The following is a 13,842-nucleotide window of genomic DNA, read 5'->3' as shown; positions in this document are numbered from 1 at the left end:
TTTTTCGCCTCGGTTTCGCCACGATAAATGACATAATTACGTCAGGTATCGGCAAGCTATCAGATATAAAAAAATGCATTAAATTAACTCATTTAATATTTCATGACATTTCATCGAATTGTCTTATTTTATTTCTGCTGCGGTAAGTTATTTTGCTTTGTAGAAATAATTTCTATAGCCATAAAAAATCGGTTGATGAACTGAATTCCATTAATCTAAAATATCAGATATTTTAATTTCATTCCTTTACACAAGTTCATTTTTTAAGTTTGCAAAGCACTTTTGTTGTATTATATTTATATTTATTAACAAAAGGAAGCTGATCTATATTAAAAACTAAATATTGTGTACAGTTCCGTATTCGCCCCATCACTACATGTTTACCGACCCCTGATGCCGACTCTTCAAGCAAGCGTTCTAAACGGTATGTAAACGGAAGGTATTTGTATTCCAGCATGCATCGAAGTGTGCGTGTGTCTTTTTTCCCTTTTTAATGGTGTGGAACGATAGCGAGATAGGTCTGTGCCAGACCGTCAGTGAGAGTTTTACGGTGAAAACGAATAGTTTAGTAGTCAATTTTAGTCTCGTCCGTGGTGTGGTGCTGCAGGTGAATAACTTTAACCTTGTTTTTCTTTGCTAATTAAACAAATTATAACCATTGTTCAGCGTTAGAGCCTACGCACATTAGGATACGTGGGTGAAAATTCCATTTGTCGATTCGACGTCAGAATGATTTTCGAATCGATTTTGGGGTAAGCTTTTGCCCCTGCAAACCCATGGCGTATACGTAGTTTTGCGTGAGCACGAAAGAGACTGACCATTTGCAAGAGCAGGAAAGCACAAGAGGGAGTGCGTATGTGGTGTGCTATAAGCAATGTGCATGTAAATACGTGTATGTGTGTGAGAGATTGTTAAAAAAGTCAATACATACGGCCATGATAGTTATCTTTTATGTCGATTCGTTCGGAGGCCATGTTGTGGGTAAAACTAGCATATATTTACTTAATTTCGATTGCAAAGTATGTGAATGTTTCGCTTGAGATGAAGACAGACGCTTAACGAGAATAGAAGAATTATATTTCCATATAGGAATATCTGTTCCCCCCAAGTGTAGTGTTACAGGCTGTTCCCCTTGCCCACGGTGTAAAGATGGCTACCGTTTGAACCGTTTTTCTAATAACAAAAGTTTCTTTCCCAAGTATGGAATTGGTTCGTGCATAATTGCAGCGAGAAAAAAAACAGGGCCTCCCGTACAAGGGAAAAGAATAGCAGAGCACAGCAATCAATCCTGTACAACCCAACAACCGCCGGTATCAACCTCCGTTTCCCTGGTAGGCAACTGTCAAACGCTTGCCCAAAATCCCTTTTCTTACCTAGAAGTGACCACGGGAGAAGCATTCACACGCAAACGCATCTTCGCTTTAATCGAAAGAATGCTCGAACGAGAGTTCAAGTCCCGATTGTGAATATGTGTGCGTTGCAACATGGTCACGGGTAAGTTGTGCGTCGAAAGGAAAAATTAAATCAGTAGCGAGAAGAGAAGCAAAAATATCTCACAAATCGTTCCAATTTTCAACCCCTAATGTCTTCTTCATTCGTTGTTTCTGCAAAAACCCACCTCCGGATGTTTGAAATATGAGAAGCTGCTCGATCGGTACGAAAGCTGTCTCTGCGTCCAGACACACACACTCTGCTTAGATTCTATTGATGAATATTGATCCACAACGAACCGTGAACGGCTGGAGAAAGGAAGACTGACGACGGATATATGTATAAATTTAGTTAAACTGTACCTGGAACAAATTGCCAAAAAAACATAGTCACATCGTTACAGTATCTCGCAGTATATATCATATGATGTCCTTGTGCCCCGAGAGTAGCGATTTGGGTAATTGCAAATTCCACTCAAAACTACATATGGTCAGCGTAGAGCAATTAGACATAGTTTGGCCTACTGCGCTTGAAAAAAAAATTAACGTTCAACAGCCCGCACGAAACAAACCAAATAGTAAAGATATCGTAACAGGGGAGCTAGAGTAAAGAAAACGCCCCAAAAAACAAGCAATTAACACGTAGAAGCGTCACGGCGTTTTTGCATTTTGCTGTTCGTTCTATCCAAAAATTTCTCGCAAAAACCAGCTGGCGCACATTACATAGAAGTTCAAACATCTTCAAACGCATTACAAAGAAATAGAACGTCGCGAGAGGAGTGTTGAAGAAGGGGCAAGCAAAGAACAAAACTAAAGTCAGACTGTATTTTTCTCTTTTTCATTTCTTTGGAACTAGAACAATCAAGTATCGGAAGCGTAGTCGGTTCCAAAAAAAATCACTAACAAAATTGTATTGTCCTTCCGATCGGGAAAGTGAAATAATGTTGTTGGTGTTATTCCTTCGAGAGATTGTTTTCTGTGAAATATTTTCATCTCTTATTTTGTTTTTTTTATCTGACGAAAGAGGTACCAGGCACATAGGGCTGGACACATTTTAATTTTTTATTATTTATTTCCTTCGAGTAAGCATTCGGATGACGAATTTCTCATCTGTTTAAAAGAGAAAAAAATTATTACATTTTATTACAAATTAATCAACATTTTCCCATACACGAAAATGTTCCATGAGAGTCATCTCAAGTTCAAATAATCAAAGTTATTACAAATCACTAAAATATTCCTGGGCATCATATTTCTTACAAGCCCCATTTTTAAATTTTCAATAACTTTCAGCTGTGTGTAACTGTTTTCGTTTTGTTTTTTTTTAGCTGCATAACCGCACCCGGCGACGAATTAATTGAGCTGTAGCAGCATTGAACCGCGGAAGGAAGACCAGAGCGCGCCAGCATGGCGATCGAATGTCCCGTCTGTACGCTGTTCCTGCGGTCGGGCATGAGCCTGGCCGAGCATTTAGACACCCATCCGAAGGAGAATGTGATAAAGGCGTTGGTTAGCCGGGTGAAGCACGATGTGGTCGGCTACTATCCCGGTACGCTCGAAGAGTTGGGCACCGATGAAATCATTCCGGCGGCGGGCAACGCAACCAGCATCGGTACTACTGCGTCCGCGAGCAGCAATGCGCTCACGATACGGACGAACGAACGGACCACCTCGCTGGGCATTTACGATACGCAACCGGCGGTGTATATGGATAATGCGATACTGGCCGCTTCGAGCAGTGCCGTACAGGCGACCGTTAGCCAACCGCCACAGTTTGCCGTGGTAAAAGCGATCGATGCGCACGGTATACCCAGCTTCCAGCTGAACAATGTAACGCTTATAAAGCGGGAAATGGTACAACCGGTCGCGACAGTATCAGCACTGTCGACAATAACAACCGTCGCTTCGGCACAGCCCGCTACGATCGGTACGATGCAAACGGCTGATCTGTCGGGTATCGGCACTTTGGGTGAAGATTATACCGAGTCGAGTGGAAATGGAAACGGGGAGGCAGGTTCCTCCCGTACCACCGGACCGACTGTTGCGTCTGCCACCTTTTATCCGCGTTACACCAACGAGCTGTACTCTGGACCACCGCCACCGTACAGTCGGGCCATATCATCGACGATTGCAACGAACACGCAGATTACACCGATCCAACACCAAACGGTACAGTTGACCGTACCGAAAAGCAGCGTTGGTGTTGTCGCGCAACAAATTCAGTTGGTTCCCAAGCTGCACACGGAAGCATCAAATTCCGCCTTCAAACAGTACGCATCAGCGCAAACCGTAACGGAACGTGGTGTCGATGAAGGGGCTGTAACGGCAAACCCACCACCAGTACCAACAACACCGAAACACGCTTACGGTGCTGCGACGGCAACAAACATCGGTACAAGAGTTGTTGCGGCAACATCCAACACCATCACCAGCAGCACTGGCGGTTCAGCTGCGTCAACCGAACAATCGTTAACTGCTATCACATCCAAAGCTAATCTGTTGTCCACACCATCACCGAAAGCGAACGTTGTGAAAGTCATCAGCAACGTAAAGGTGCAGAGTAAGTTGAAGGATATACAGGAAATTATTCTTCAGCTGAATGCCGGCCAGATGTCGATCGTAGGCGACAAAACGACACTAATACCACCCACAACCGAACGACGACCATCGACATTCGCAACGAGCGCTCCCGGTCGATCGTTGCTAGCTATAGCGCCTAAAACGGAATGCACCACGGAGGAACAGAACCAGCAGCAGGCTAATATGCCTGGGAGTGTGGAAATATCTGACGACCAGAATGATATAGAACACATGGCAACCGATTACGACCATGAGGAGGTATATAGTGACGCTTGGCAGGATGAGGATAATTACGCGGACGAAGAAATTCGAGAGCAGTGGGAAGACGAACAAGGGGAAAGCAAGCGTTTCGCTAGTGGCGATGAGCAAGGGGAGCTACATTCGGTACAGCAAGGTTCAGAGTTAAAATCAGCCTCAGTAACAGCTGCGGCCACTAACACTAATACCAACAGTACAGCCATCAGTAACGCAATGGTAACTAGCGTTATTCGGAAAACACCACAACCACTACCATGTTCCCCGTCACCCATACAGCAGCAAATAAAACGGCTGGTGTTCCGAATGACAGGCAACACTACACCAACCACCGTGACGATTTCACCGTCCTCCGGACCATCAACGCCGCCCAAAATCGTACGCGCCTGGCAGGGCATAAAGCTGGAATGTTCACCGGAAGGTACGAGCCCGCCGAACAATGCGACCAACAACAACACCACCACCACCACTGCCGTATCGACACCGGCCGAAGAAGAGATAGGCAAAAGCTTCTCTTGCGCATCGTCTGCGTTAGCCGGTCGTGATTATGTTTCGCGCCAGAAGCAACGTTTTCGGCCACCGAAAAAGTTAGCAATCAAGCCAAAGCGTACACAGCCGCAGGATGGTGAATCGCAACGTGCCGCCGATGGTGGTGAGGTTGCGGTGCACGACCAGGATGAGATGGTGGGAATGAATCCGGCCTGGAGTGGTATGCCTTCCGCTACGATAGAGCTTGCGACCGCGCTCAATACGCTGGCGGAAGTTGTCTGTACGAATGCGGCCCAGCAACAACAGCCACGAACGGAACCGTTTTCTTCCACATCGTTCAACGGCATTACGGCCGTAATACAAAAGACTGATGCTAACAGCGGTATTGTAGCACACACTAGCTCAACGGTCCCTGTCCATGCGTACCGGCCACCGGACGATGAGAAGCTGGAGCATCATCCGCTCGCTTCTAGCACACCGAACAGTTGCTACGTCACGATGGAAAATCACACGTTACACACGCAGCAATTGCTGATGAAACCGATCAAGCAAGAGTATACCCGGCTGGTAGATAATGCACCGTCAGCTGCACACACATCAGCGAAACCATCGATCAAATCAAACCAACTGCACGATGCTGCTATCGACGGACACAAACCATCGCATCCCAAAGAAGAGATCGATGTCGGTGCGTACAACATTTCCTACGTAAATGAGGCGGGCGAAACGATTTACCATCCACTGCCAAGGATAAGAAACAGAGCGATCGAATCGCCCAGACGGGACACGATCGCGGAACAGGTCCAGCGTCGTTTGATGGAGCGCGATGGACGAATTGAGCTTATGGCGGAGGATGTAACCGATTGTGCACCATTGCAAGGAGAGGAGGAAGAGGAAGAGGCGGAAGTGGAGGAAGACGAGGAAGCGGAAGAGGACGAAGAAGAGGATGAGGATGAGCCGGAGGAAATGGAAGAGGAAGATGAGGAGGAGGAGGAAGAACGGTGTAATGTTAAGAAAATGGACGGCAATGAAATGATTGAAGGAGATGAGGATGATGAGAAGGAAGTGGACGATGATATGGACCAGGAAGCGAACGTCGTGTACGAGGAGCAATTGGATAGTGATGAGGATGAATATGACAATGTGTTCCAGGAGGATCCAATAGGACATCCGGAGCCGAAGCGTTCCGCGTCACCAATTCCGTCGGACCAGCCAGACCGGGAACAGTTGCTAATGATGCTGAGCCGGGTGAAATCCGACAAATCCGACGCAGTTGATCCGTTGAGCATTACCGACATGAAAAATGAATCGATTGCCGGTATGCAGGAAGGTTCAATGCAGCCGTACAGTAAATCGGATGATGCGAACAATTTGCCCGGCAGTCTGGTGATGAAACGTTTCCATTCCGGCATTATCACTACGGATGATGAGAAGGATTTGCTTGAGGCTGGACCATCGTCGCGTAAGATCGAACACGTGGGTGGGACACGGTCGAAGATGCGTGCGGCGAACGTTAGCACCAGGAAAGCGGATAGAGATGAACAGCGAAAGAAGGCGGAAACGTTGAAAGGAAAGTGTGGGAAAGATTTCCACGAGGCGGGACCTTCATCCTCATCGTCGCCACGCTTTGCTGGCGGTTCGATGTACGAACACACCGAGGAAGGTTGTATGGGACATCATAGTTTTAATAATTCCACCACAACCATCGCTAACGCCGATGAGCAAATGTCGCCTCAATCGATGATTGGTTTGAAAACGGCTAAAACGGAACCGTACGCTGAAGATGAGATGGATACGTCAACTTCTTCGTTTCTGGATATGAGTACGATACCGAAAAACAGCTTTGACGGTATGACGAATGATACGGCTAGTAACACCAGTAACAGCACCAGCCAGAGTGCTGGTCTCGGTAAGGAACACGGTGAAGGTAGTGGCATTAGCGGTGGTACACGGTCCCTCTTACCGTCCGGCTCATCGATTGCGTCCACCAGCATGGAGCGGGCACCGTCGACGGAAAGCCTAAACATACGCACCGACGAAAAGATGCCGGCGAAAGGTGAAATTTCCGAACAGGAAAGCAACGGCGATATGGACGTTACTTCCTGGAACCATCGGGTAAGCGCAATCATCCACTTTCTTACCTATTTTTAACTTTTTTTTAACAATTGTTTCCCGGGGGGGTTTTATCTCACCCATACAGATGTACGCGGTCGGTGAGAATGTACCGATTTATCCAAGCTCATATGATTTATCGACCGCACAGGAGTGTTGGAATCTGAGCAGCCGGAATCAGGGCATGTTTGCCGTAACGGATCATTTTTACCATCAGCAGCAGCACAGCGGTGGCAACAACGCACACGCCACCACGGTCAGCAACCAATACATCAATTCGCGTGTTTCATTGTATGTATACGTTTCGTACTCAAAAAGCTATCATTCTCATTTATAGATTAAGTAGAATATGATCAGCATTTAAAATCAAAGCAATATAATTTCCTCTTTATTTTTTTCAATTTTAAAAATTTAAAAATGTTTTTGCCTAGTGTTGTGCTTATTGAATCTTTTGAAAAAAGCCATTCATATGAGTCAAAGATTCAGTAAAGAGTCATTCAAATCATGAACCGATTCCCAAAATATGATGGTGGGAGTGGGTGTGGATTTATTCCAAATGTGCTGACTCTAAGGATTCATGATTCAATGAGGCTTTTGTAAATTTATCTACTCTATATAGTGTGGTGCTTATTGAATTTTTTGAAAAGAGTCAATCATATGTATCTTTAGTGAAGAGTCATTCAAATCATGACCCAAAATATTAATCAATTTTCATAAATTCAAATGAATCCTTAATGATTGGCTGCTGACTATAAGGATTCATGATTCAATGAGGCTTTTGTTAATTTATCAACTCTATATAGTGTTGTGCTTATTGAATCTTTTGAAAAGACTCATTCATATGAATCTTTAGTGAAGAGTCATTCAAATCATGAGCCGACTCTTAAAATATGAATCAATTTTCATAAATTCAAATGAATCCTGAAAGATTCATGAATCCTTAATGATTCGCAGCCAACAAACTTAAATGGAGTTGAGTTCCGACACTGTAAAGAATCATGATTCAATGAGGATTCACGAATCTTCAGAATAGAGATTCAGAGTCACTCATTCAGTTGAAAGATTCATTCAGGGTCATGAATCTGAATCAGATTTATCCAACTCTATTTATTTTTACATTTTTTACATTATTTTGATTTAATTTACTTTTCATTTGCCATTTCAAATATAATAAATATAAATAAAATAATATAATATAAATATAATTAATAATATAACAAAACGCTTTAATTATCGTTCGGTTTTCCTTCTCTCTTTGTGGGTGATTTGTAGCCAATTTTCCTCCACCACACATCAACACCATCAGCAGCATGGAGCGGATCTACCGTTCGGTGGTGGTATTATGACGGGCAAAGTTGAACCGCAGCAGGACGATAACAACGATAGTGACGATGTGGACGAACAAACGGAAGGACGGCGGCTAAAGAATGCTATACCGAAAATGCCATTCGCTGACATGATGGTAGCACGCATCCATGAACCACCCGGTGCGTACGATGAGGTGGTCACACATCACCATCACCACCATCATCATCACCAGCAACAGCAGCAAACGTGCGAAACGAAGTATGACACTTCGGCCGGGACACCGTCGTACTTTGGTGTGGCTGCTGCCGGTTGCTCCACTTTACCGTTGATGTCTGGCGAGGTGGAACCGGTACTGTCGAGCCGTCCAAAACCGTCCGGTAGTGGTGTGCCGCGTACCTTCCGCTGTACGCTTTGCCCGAAAGTGTTCGATACGATCAAGCAACGCCGGCAGCATCAACAACGGGAACATGCGACGGAACTGTTGGCACTATCGTCCCACACAACGCAAGAGCAGGCCAATGAACGGAATGGTGCGGGAATGCAGCAACAGCAGCAACAACAGCAGCAGCAGGTGTACAAGAAGCAACCGATACCGGTCGTCATGAACTACGATTGGATGAAGCAGGAAATTCAGCGGAAAAGTGAAGCAACGCTTAAAAGTAGTCGCATGCTGATGCCGGACGGTAGCAGTAGTTCCGCCGTACCCGGTACGAGTGGTGAAGAGTTACTACAGCAGCAGCTTGTAGTGGCACAGGTTCAGGTACAGCCGGACGGCTCTACGACGGACGGTGCGGCATTGATGCGTGATGGTATGTTACCATCCGCCTGTACCGTAGCGGCTCGCAATCGAACGTACGTATGCGGCACCTGCCATCAAAAGTTCGATCGGTTTAATCTGTTCAACGAACATTTGAATGTCCATCCGGTGCACTGCGTTACGTGCGGGCGACACTTTAAGCAATGGCGTAACTTCTCGCTTCACATCAAGCGCCATCTTGGCATCAAGGAGCACCAGTGCCGAAACTGTGGCAAACAGTTCGTCATCAAGCAGAAGCTGATCGAGCATATGCGGGTACATACTGGACATGCACCGATCAAGTGTAAGCTTTGCAATCGTACGTTTAAGCGTTTCTCGAATCTTGCCCAACACCGGAAGCGTTACCATCTCAATCGGACGGTAACGAAGGAGGACTATGTGTGTCAGCTGTGTGGGGAAGTTTTTCACACCCAGGCGAAGATGGAATGGCACAAAGAGACACACGAAAAGAAGCCAAAATCGTGCCCATACTGTCGGGAAAAATTCATCCACCGGAACAGTCTGACGCGTCACATCCGGTTGTCGCACACGGACAAGTATGCGAAGCTGGAGAACAAAACCGAACCGTGCAGCATCTGTCAGCAGCCGTACACGAAGACAAGCATGCGCCGGCACATGGAAACGCACACCAAGGAACGGATGGCGTTTGCGTGCGGCATATGCAACAAGCGCTTCACCACAAATTGGAACCTAAAGCAGCACAAATGGACACACGCAAACCCGACGATGAAACCGTTCCAGTGCACCTACTGTCCGAGTGCGTTCGTGCGCGAATCGGACTTTGTGACGCACGTTAATGCGCACCGTTCGATACGGCCGTACACGTGTAACCATTGCGGTAGTCAATTCATACGCAAGTACAACTGGATACGTCATACGCGCGAGCACGAGATCGATAAGGGCCATCGGTGCGATGTGTGCGGACGTCAGTTTCACCGGAAGTACTACCTTACCGAGCACAAGCGCATACACACGGGGGAGCGGCCATTTGCGTGCAACATTTGCGGTAAAACGTCCGCCACCAAGACGAACCATAACAAGCATGTGCGGATACATCATGCGCGTGATCCACTCACCGCAGAAGGTTAAGCGTGATGTGCTTTGTAATTTTTTTTTGTTTTTTTCCTAAACGTAGCATCAGAATTGTAAATTTGCACTACGTAAAATGACGGAAAATGGAATGAAATTTGAAAATATTTCGTTTTATTTTTTTTACTTCATTTCCCCTTTTTTTATGTTTTTTTATGACTCTTTGCAATTGTAAATTTTTTTAATTTTTTTTAATGAAATTTAATTTCGATACATTTAGAAAACGTTTCACTAAACAGCCTAACAGCCTGTTTGTGATTCGAATAATTTTGATTTTTTTTAACATCTTCTTAACTGAGAAGTCTATCGTATGCTGACTTAAGCAAGATACCTGTCTGTAATATGTTACATGAATTGTTTTCCTTTTCCAAAGAGGCTGAAAACGAACGGTTGCGACGAGCAAGCTTAAAGGTAGCGCTGCGTTTAAGGATTTGCAAACAAAATCTTTCTTGAGGTTGCGGTGTCGCGTCCACAGATAGAACAATGTACGTGTACGGAGACATTTTTTTCCCATAGATCGTTACTGAGACTATATAATTTACAGTGGTTAGGTTATTTACCCACCGGCAGAAGGAAAAAAAATCGGTTGCTAGTAGAAGCAACTCTCATAGGAAAACACAAAAACCGAATTGCTTAGTTACGGCGCCACACTTCGCTGTGCGGAACGATATTTTTTGTTCTGTTTGTAGTGCTGTAGTGCTGTAGAGAGCACCCATATCGGATAGGAAAACATTCGAATGGGTAAATTGTAAAATTTGTTTTTTTTTTTAACACGTTCATTACAATTGTAGATGAAGAAGCACCGATTAAAATGAAAAATGCGCATTTTGGAGTTTTTTTTTTTGCTAAACAATTAGGTTTATAATTCTAAGTATTACAAATTTTTATATTTTATTTTTTTTTGTTCGTTTGCAACGAAGTTTCGGTTAAGAACATTCTTTAAACACGTTTAAAAACAAAAATGCCAAATGGTACGATTTGCACTTAATATCAAGTTTTACTTTCTCGCCAGGGAATAAATTGTAGATTTTGTGTTATTTTGTGATCGGACTTTGATGTTGCGATAGAGTGCGTCCCTTGGCAGAGGATAATCGTGCAGAGTGCAACTCTCGTGTGTAACATAAGCTCTTGCGCACGGAATAAGACTTGATGGGAGGAAATATATACATGTGTGTGTGTTCGTTTTCTGTCGCAGAGTGATTTGCGATCCTTCTGCTGCTTGGAATAGCCAAGCGTGAACCTTAAACTGTATATTACAACGGAGAAGGTATGTCTTACATGAGGTGTAATGTTCAAACGCATTTCGAGCATGAACGTATTATTTACCTAAGTTAGCTCTGAGAAACGTGCTTGGGGGCGGGGGAGGTATTTAATACATTTTAGTTTTCAAATGCTTCCCGGCTAATAAGAGCAAGTTTTATTACGTTTTCTTTATCTCTTGGATAATGTAACATACTTTTGTTGTTGTTTTTTTAAAACACTACTTTAAAAAAAATCAAAAATTACTTTTCATGAAATTCATCTTATTGTATGAAATTAACTACAAACTTTATAAAGAATGAACATAACACGTAAATTTGTAAAAAAAATTAAAAAGAAAACCATAAACAAAGATAAAACAAACGAAGAGGACGCCATATCATTGATAAGGAAAACAAAACGAACAAACCAGACAGGTTAAATACATTAACTCCTCAAAAAAAAAACCGATCCCCAAGTAACAAAGGCTAGGTCAACAATTTGAACACGGTCTCTTCGTGCGTAACTAGACTAATCTATAACAGCTACATACTAGATTATAATCCACTCCAGTAATGTTTGTGAAGATTCCACTATAAGAAGAAATACTGTAACTGTAATCGGCCAACGATCGAAACAAAGTTCACACATTGTGTTTCGTGCGTGAGAGAGAAAGAGAGAGCAAAGTTGCGACAACATTCAGGCAAATCGCCTAAAAATGGTTCAATGTTGTAAGACAGGAATGAATTTGAATGATAGAATATGCAAATCTGCCGTACTGCGGACAGGTTTGTTAAAATAAATAGGAAAAATTATCGTTATTTCTGCAGATAAATTGTGCGATAAATAGTTTGATGTGTGGTACAATTGTTTCCTGCATGCGTATGTCTTTTGTTTGTAGTCGGTTACAACAAAGGATAACAAGAAGAAAACAAAAAATACACAAAAAAGGATCAACTAGTAAATGGGCACACAGATGTGTAATTGTGAATCTATCTTATTATTATTAAAAAGCCGCTAATGTTTATTATTTTTATTTTTTTTTGTAAATCACGCTACTCAAGACACACACACATGGGCCACTGTTCAATTTGGTTCTGGGTGAAGTGTTCAATAAGCAGTTCGATCGATGTACATAAAATGGTTTTGTTCCTTGCTGGCGCGAGTGTGGCGAACTGCTAGTAGAAATCAGTAAAACAATTAAATGGAACACGAGCAGTGTGCGTGTGTGTGTATGCCAACCGGATATCTGTCACTGTAGTTGGACTTTTAGGTGGCAAATCCCACTACAAAAAGTTGGTTTAATAATAACAAACAAACAACAAAAATCATGGATCATGTAAAGAAATGGAAATATCTTTGAAAAACTTCGATCATTATTTATCTATCGTGTTTCGTCGCTTTTTTTCTGTCTATTCGTGAAAGAAAGTAAACGATGTATCCTCCTAATCATCCTGTAGGTCGGTAAGTAGGTCGGATGATGTGTTGATAGTAATTCGTCAGCACTTCTTCTTTTCTGGCCTGCTCACGGTCGAGCATGTCGCGAAGACATGGCATGGCATAATCCGTTAGCATAATCCAGGACTCATACCCGTAGAGGACTACCGGACGTATGAGTGTGCGATATATCGTGCATTTCATGTATTGCTGAAGTCTTCTGTATCGCAGGAGTTTGTGGAACTCATATTTTTGTCCAAAGTTACGATCGTACCAAGGTAGCAGAACTCCTCTACCACCTCGAGATCGTCGTCGTCAACTGATACTCTGCTCCCGAGTCGGGTTCTATCACGTTCAGAGCTTGCGGAAAGCAGGTATTTTGTCTTCGTCGCATTGATCCTCAATCAGATGTCTGTCCAATAATATTGATGTCATCCGCGAAGCCGAGAAATTGGAGAGAACGGATGAAAATCGTGCCTTGAATGTTAAACAGCAAACAGGAGAGTCCGTCTCCTTGCCTCAGACTCCGGTGAGACTCGAACGATTGCAACAGCATGTTCAACTCTCTGCCGATTGCAGAGTAAAGATTTAGTCGGTGGTCGATTTGCCCCCATCAAATCCAGCTTGGTAGCTTCCGATGAAATCTGTGGCAAGGAGCGCAAGTCTGCAGAAGAGTATTCGGGACAGGATCTTGTAGGCAGCAATCAGGACTGTGATGGCTCGGAAGTTAGCACAGTCCAGTCTGTCGCCATTTTTGTACAGTTAGTGTATGACACCCAGCTTCCACTCGTCCGGTAGTTCCTCCTGGTCCCAAACCCTTACGATCCTTACGATTAGTCGATGCATAATCGCGGCAAGCCTCTTCGATCCCATCTTGAACAGCTCTGCCACCAGACCATCGTTGCCAGCTGATTTGTTGCATTTCAGCTATTTGATGGCACTGATGACTTCGTCCAAGGATGGCCAAAATTAAGCAAGAATGAAAAACGCTTAAAACGCTAAGTAGTTCTAGTGTTAAGGAATAAGAAATAAATGGTTGGTTTGCAGTGAGAATTCCGGAGTTTATTTTCAGATCAGTTGGTTGTA

The 13,842-nt window shown here is 43.8% G+C and overlaps 1 protein-coding gene across 4 annotated transcripts; it reads left to right on the top strand.

The window, feature by feature from the left end:
- Window positions 1-347: 347 nt before the first annotated feature.
- On the top strand, window positions 348-12,702 carry LOC125765968 (uncharacterized). Of its 4 annotated transcripts, none has more exons than XM_049431542.1 (5): window positions 348-607; window positions 1,200-1,494; window positions 2,759-6,869; window positions 6,955-7,157; window positions 8,139-12,702. In XM_049431542.1, exons 3-5 carry the CDS (start codon window positions 2,838-2,840, stop codon window positions 10,078-10,080), a joined length of 6,177 nt encoding a protein of 2,058 aa, XP_049287499.1. In that variant the 5' UTR covers window positions 348-607; window positions 1,200-1,494; window positions 2,759-2,837; the 3' UTR covers window positions 10,081-12,702. The 4 variants fall into 4 exon arrangements, with proteins under 4 accessions (XP_049287499.1, XP_049287489.1, XP_049287508.1 ...); XM_049431551.1 differs by lacking the exon at window positions 348-607 and adding an exon at window positions 1,644-1,888 and having other exon boundaries at window positions 643-1,494; XM_049431532.1 differs by lacking the exon at window positions 1,200-1,494.
- The last annotated feature ends 1,140 nt before the right edge of the window (window positions 12,703-13,842 follow it).

This window comes from Anopheles funestus, chromosome X (assembly GCF_943734845.2).
Source record: "Anopheles funestus chromosome X, idAnoFuneDA-416_04, whole genome shotgun sequence".
In the NCBI taxonomy this organism is placed as follows: Eukaryota; Metazoa; Arthropoda; class Insecta; order Diptera; family Culicidae; genus Anopheles; species Anopheles funestus.
This window is presented reverse-complemented; position numbering and strand designations above follow the sequence as displayed.

Excerpts from the sequence above, each read along its gene's own strand:
- LOC125765968 (XM_049431532.1), top strand. The coding sequence starts at position 2,838 with ATGGCGATCGAATGTCCCGTCTGTACGCTGTTCCTGCGGTCGGGCATG. Across the intron at positions 6,870-6,954 it reads TTACTTCCTGGAACCATCGG|ATGTACGCGGTCGGTGAGAA; the intron begins GTAAGCGCAATC and ends TCACCCATACAG. Across the intron at positions 7,158-8,138 it reads ATCAATTCGCGTGTTTCATT|CCAATTTTCCTCCACCACAC; the intron begins GTATGTATACGT and ends GGTGATTTGTAG.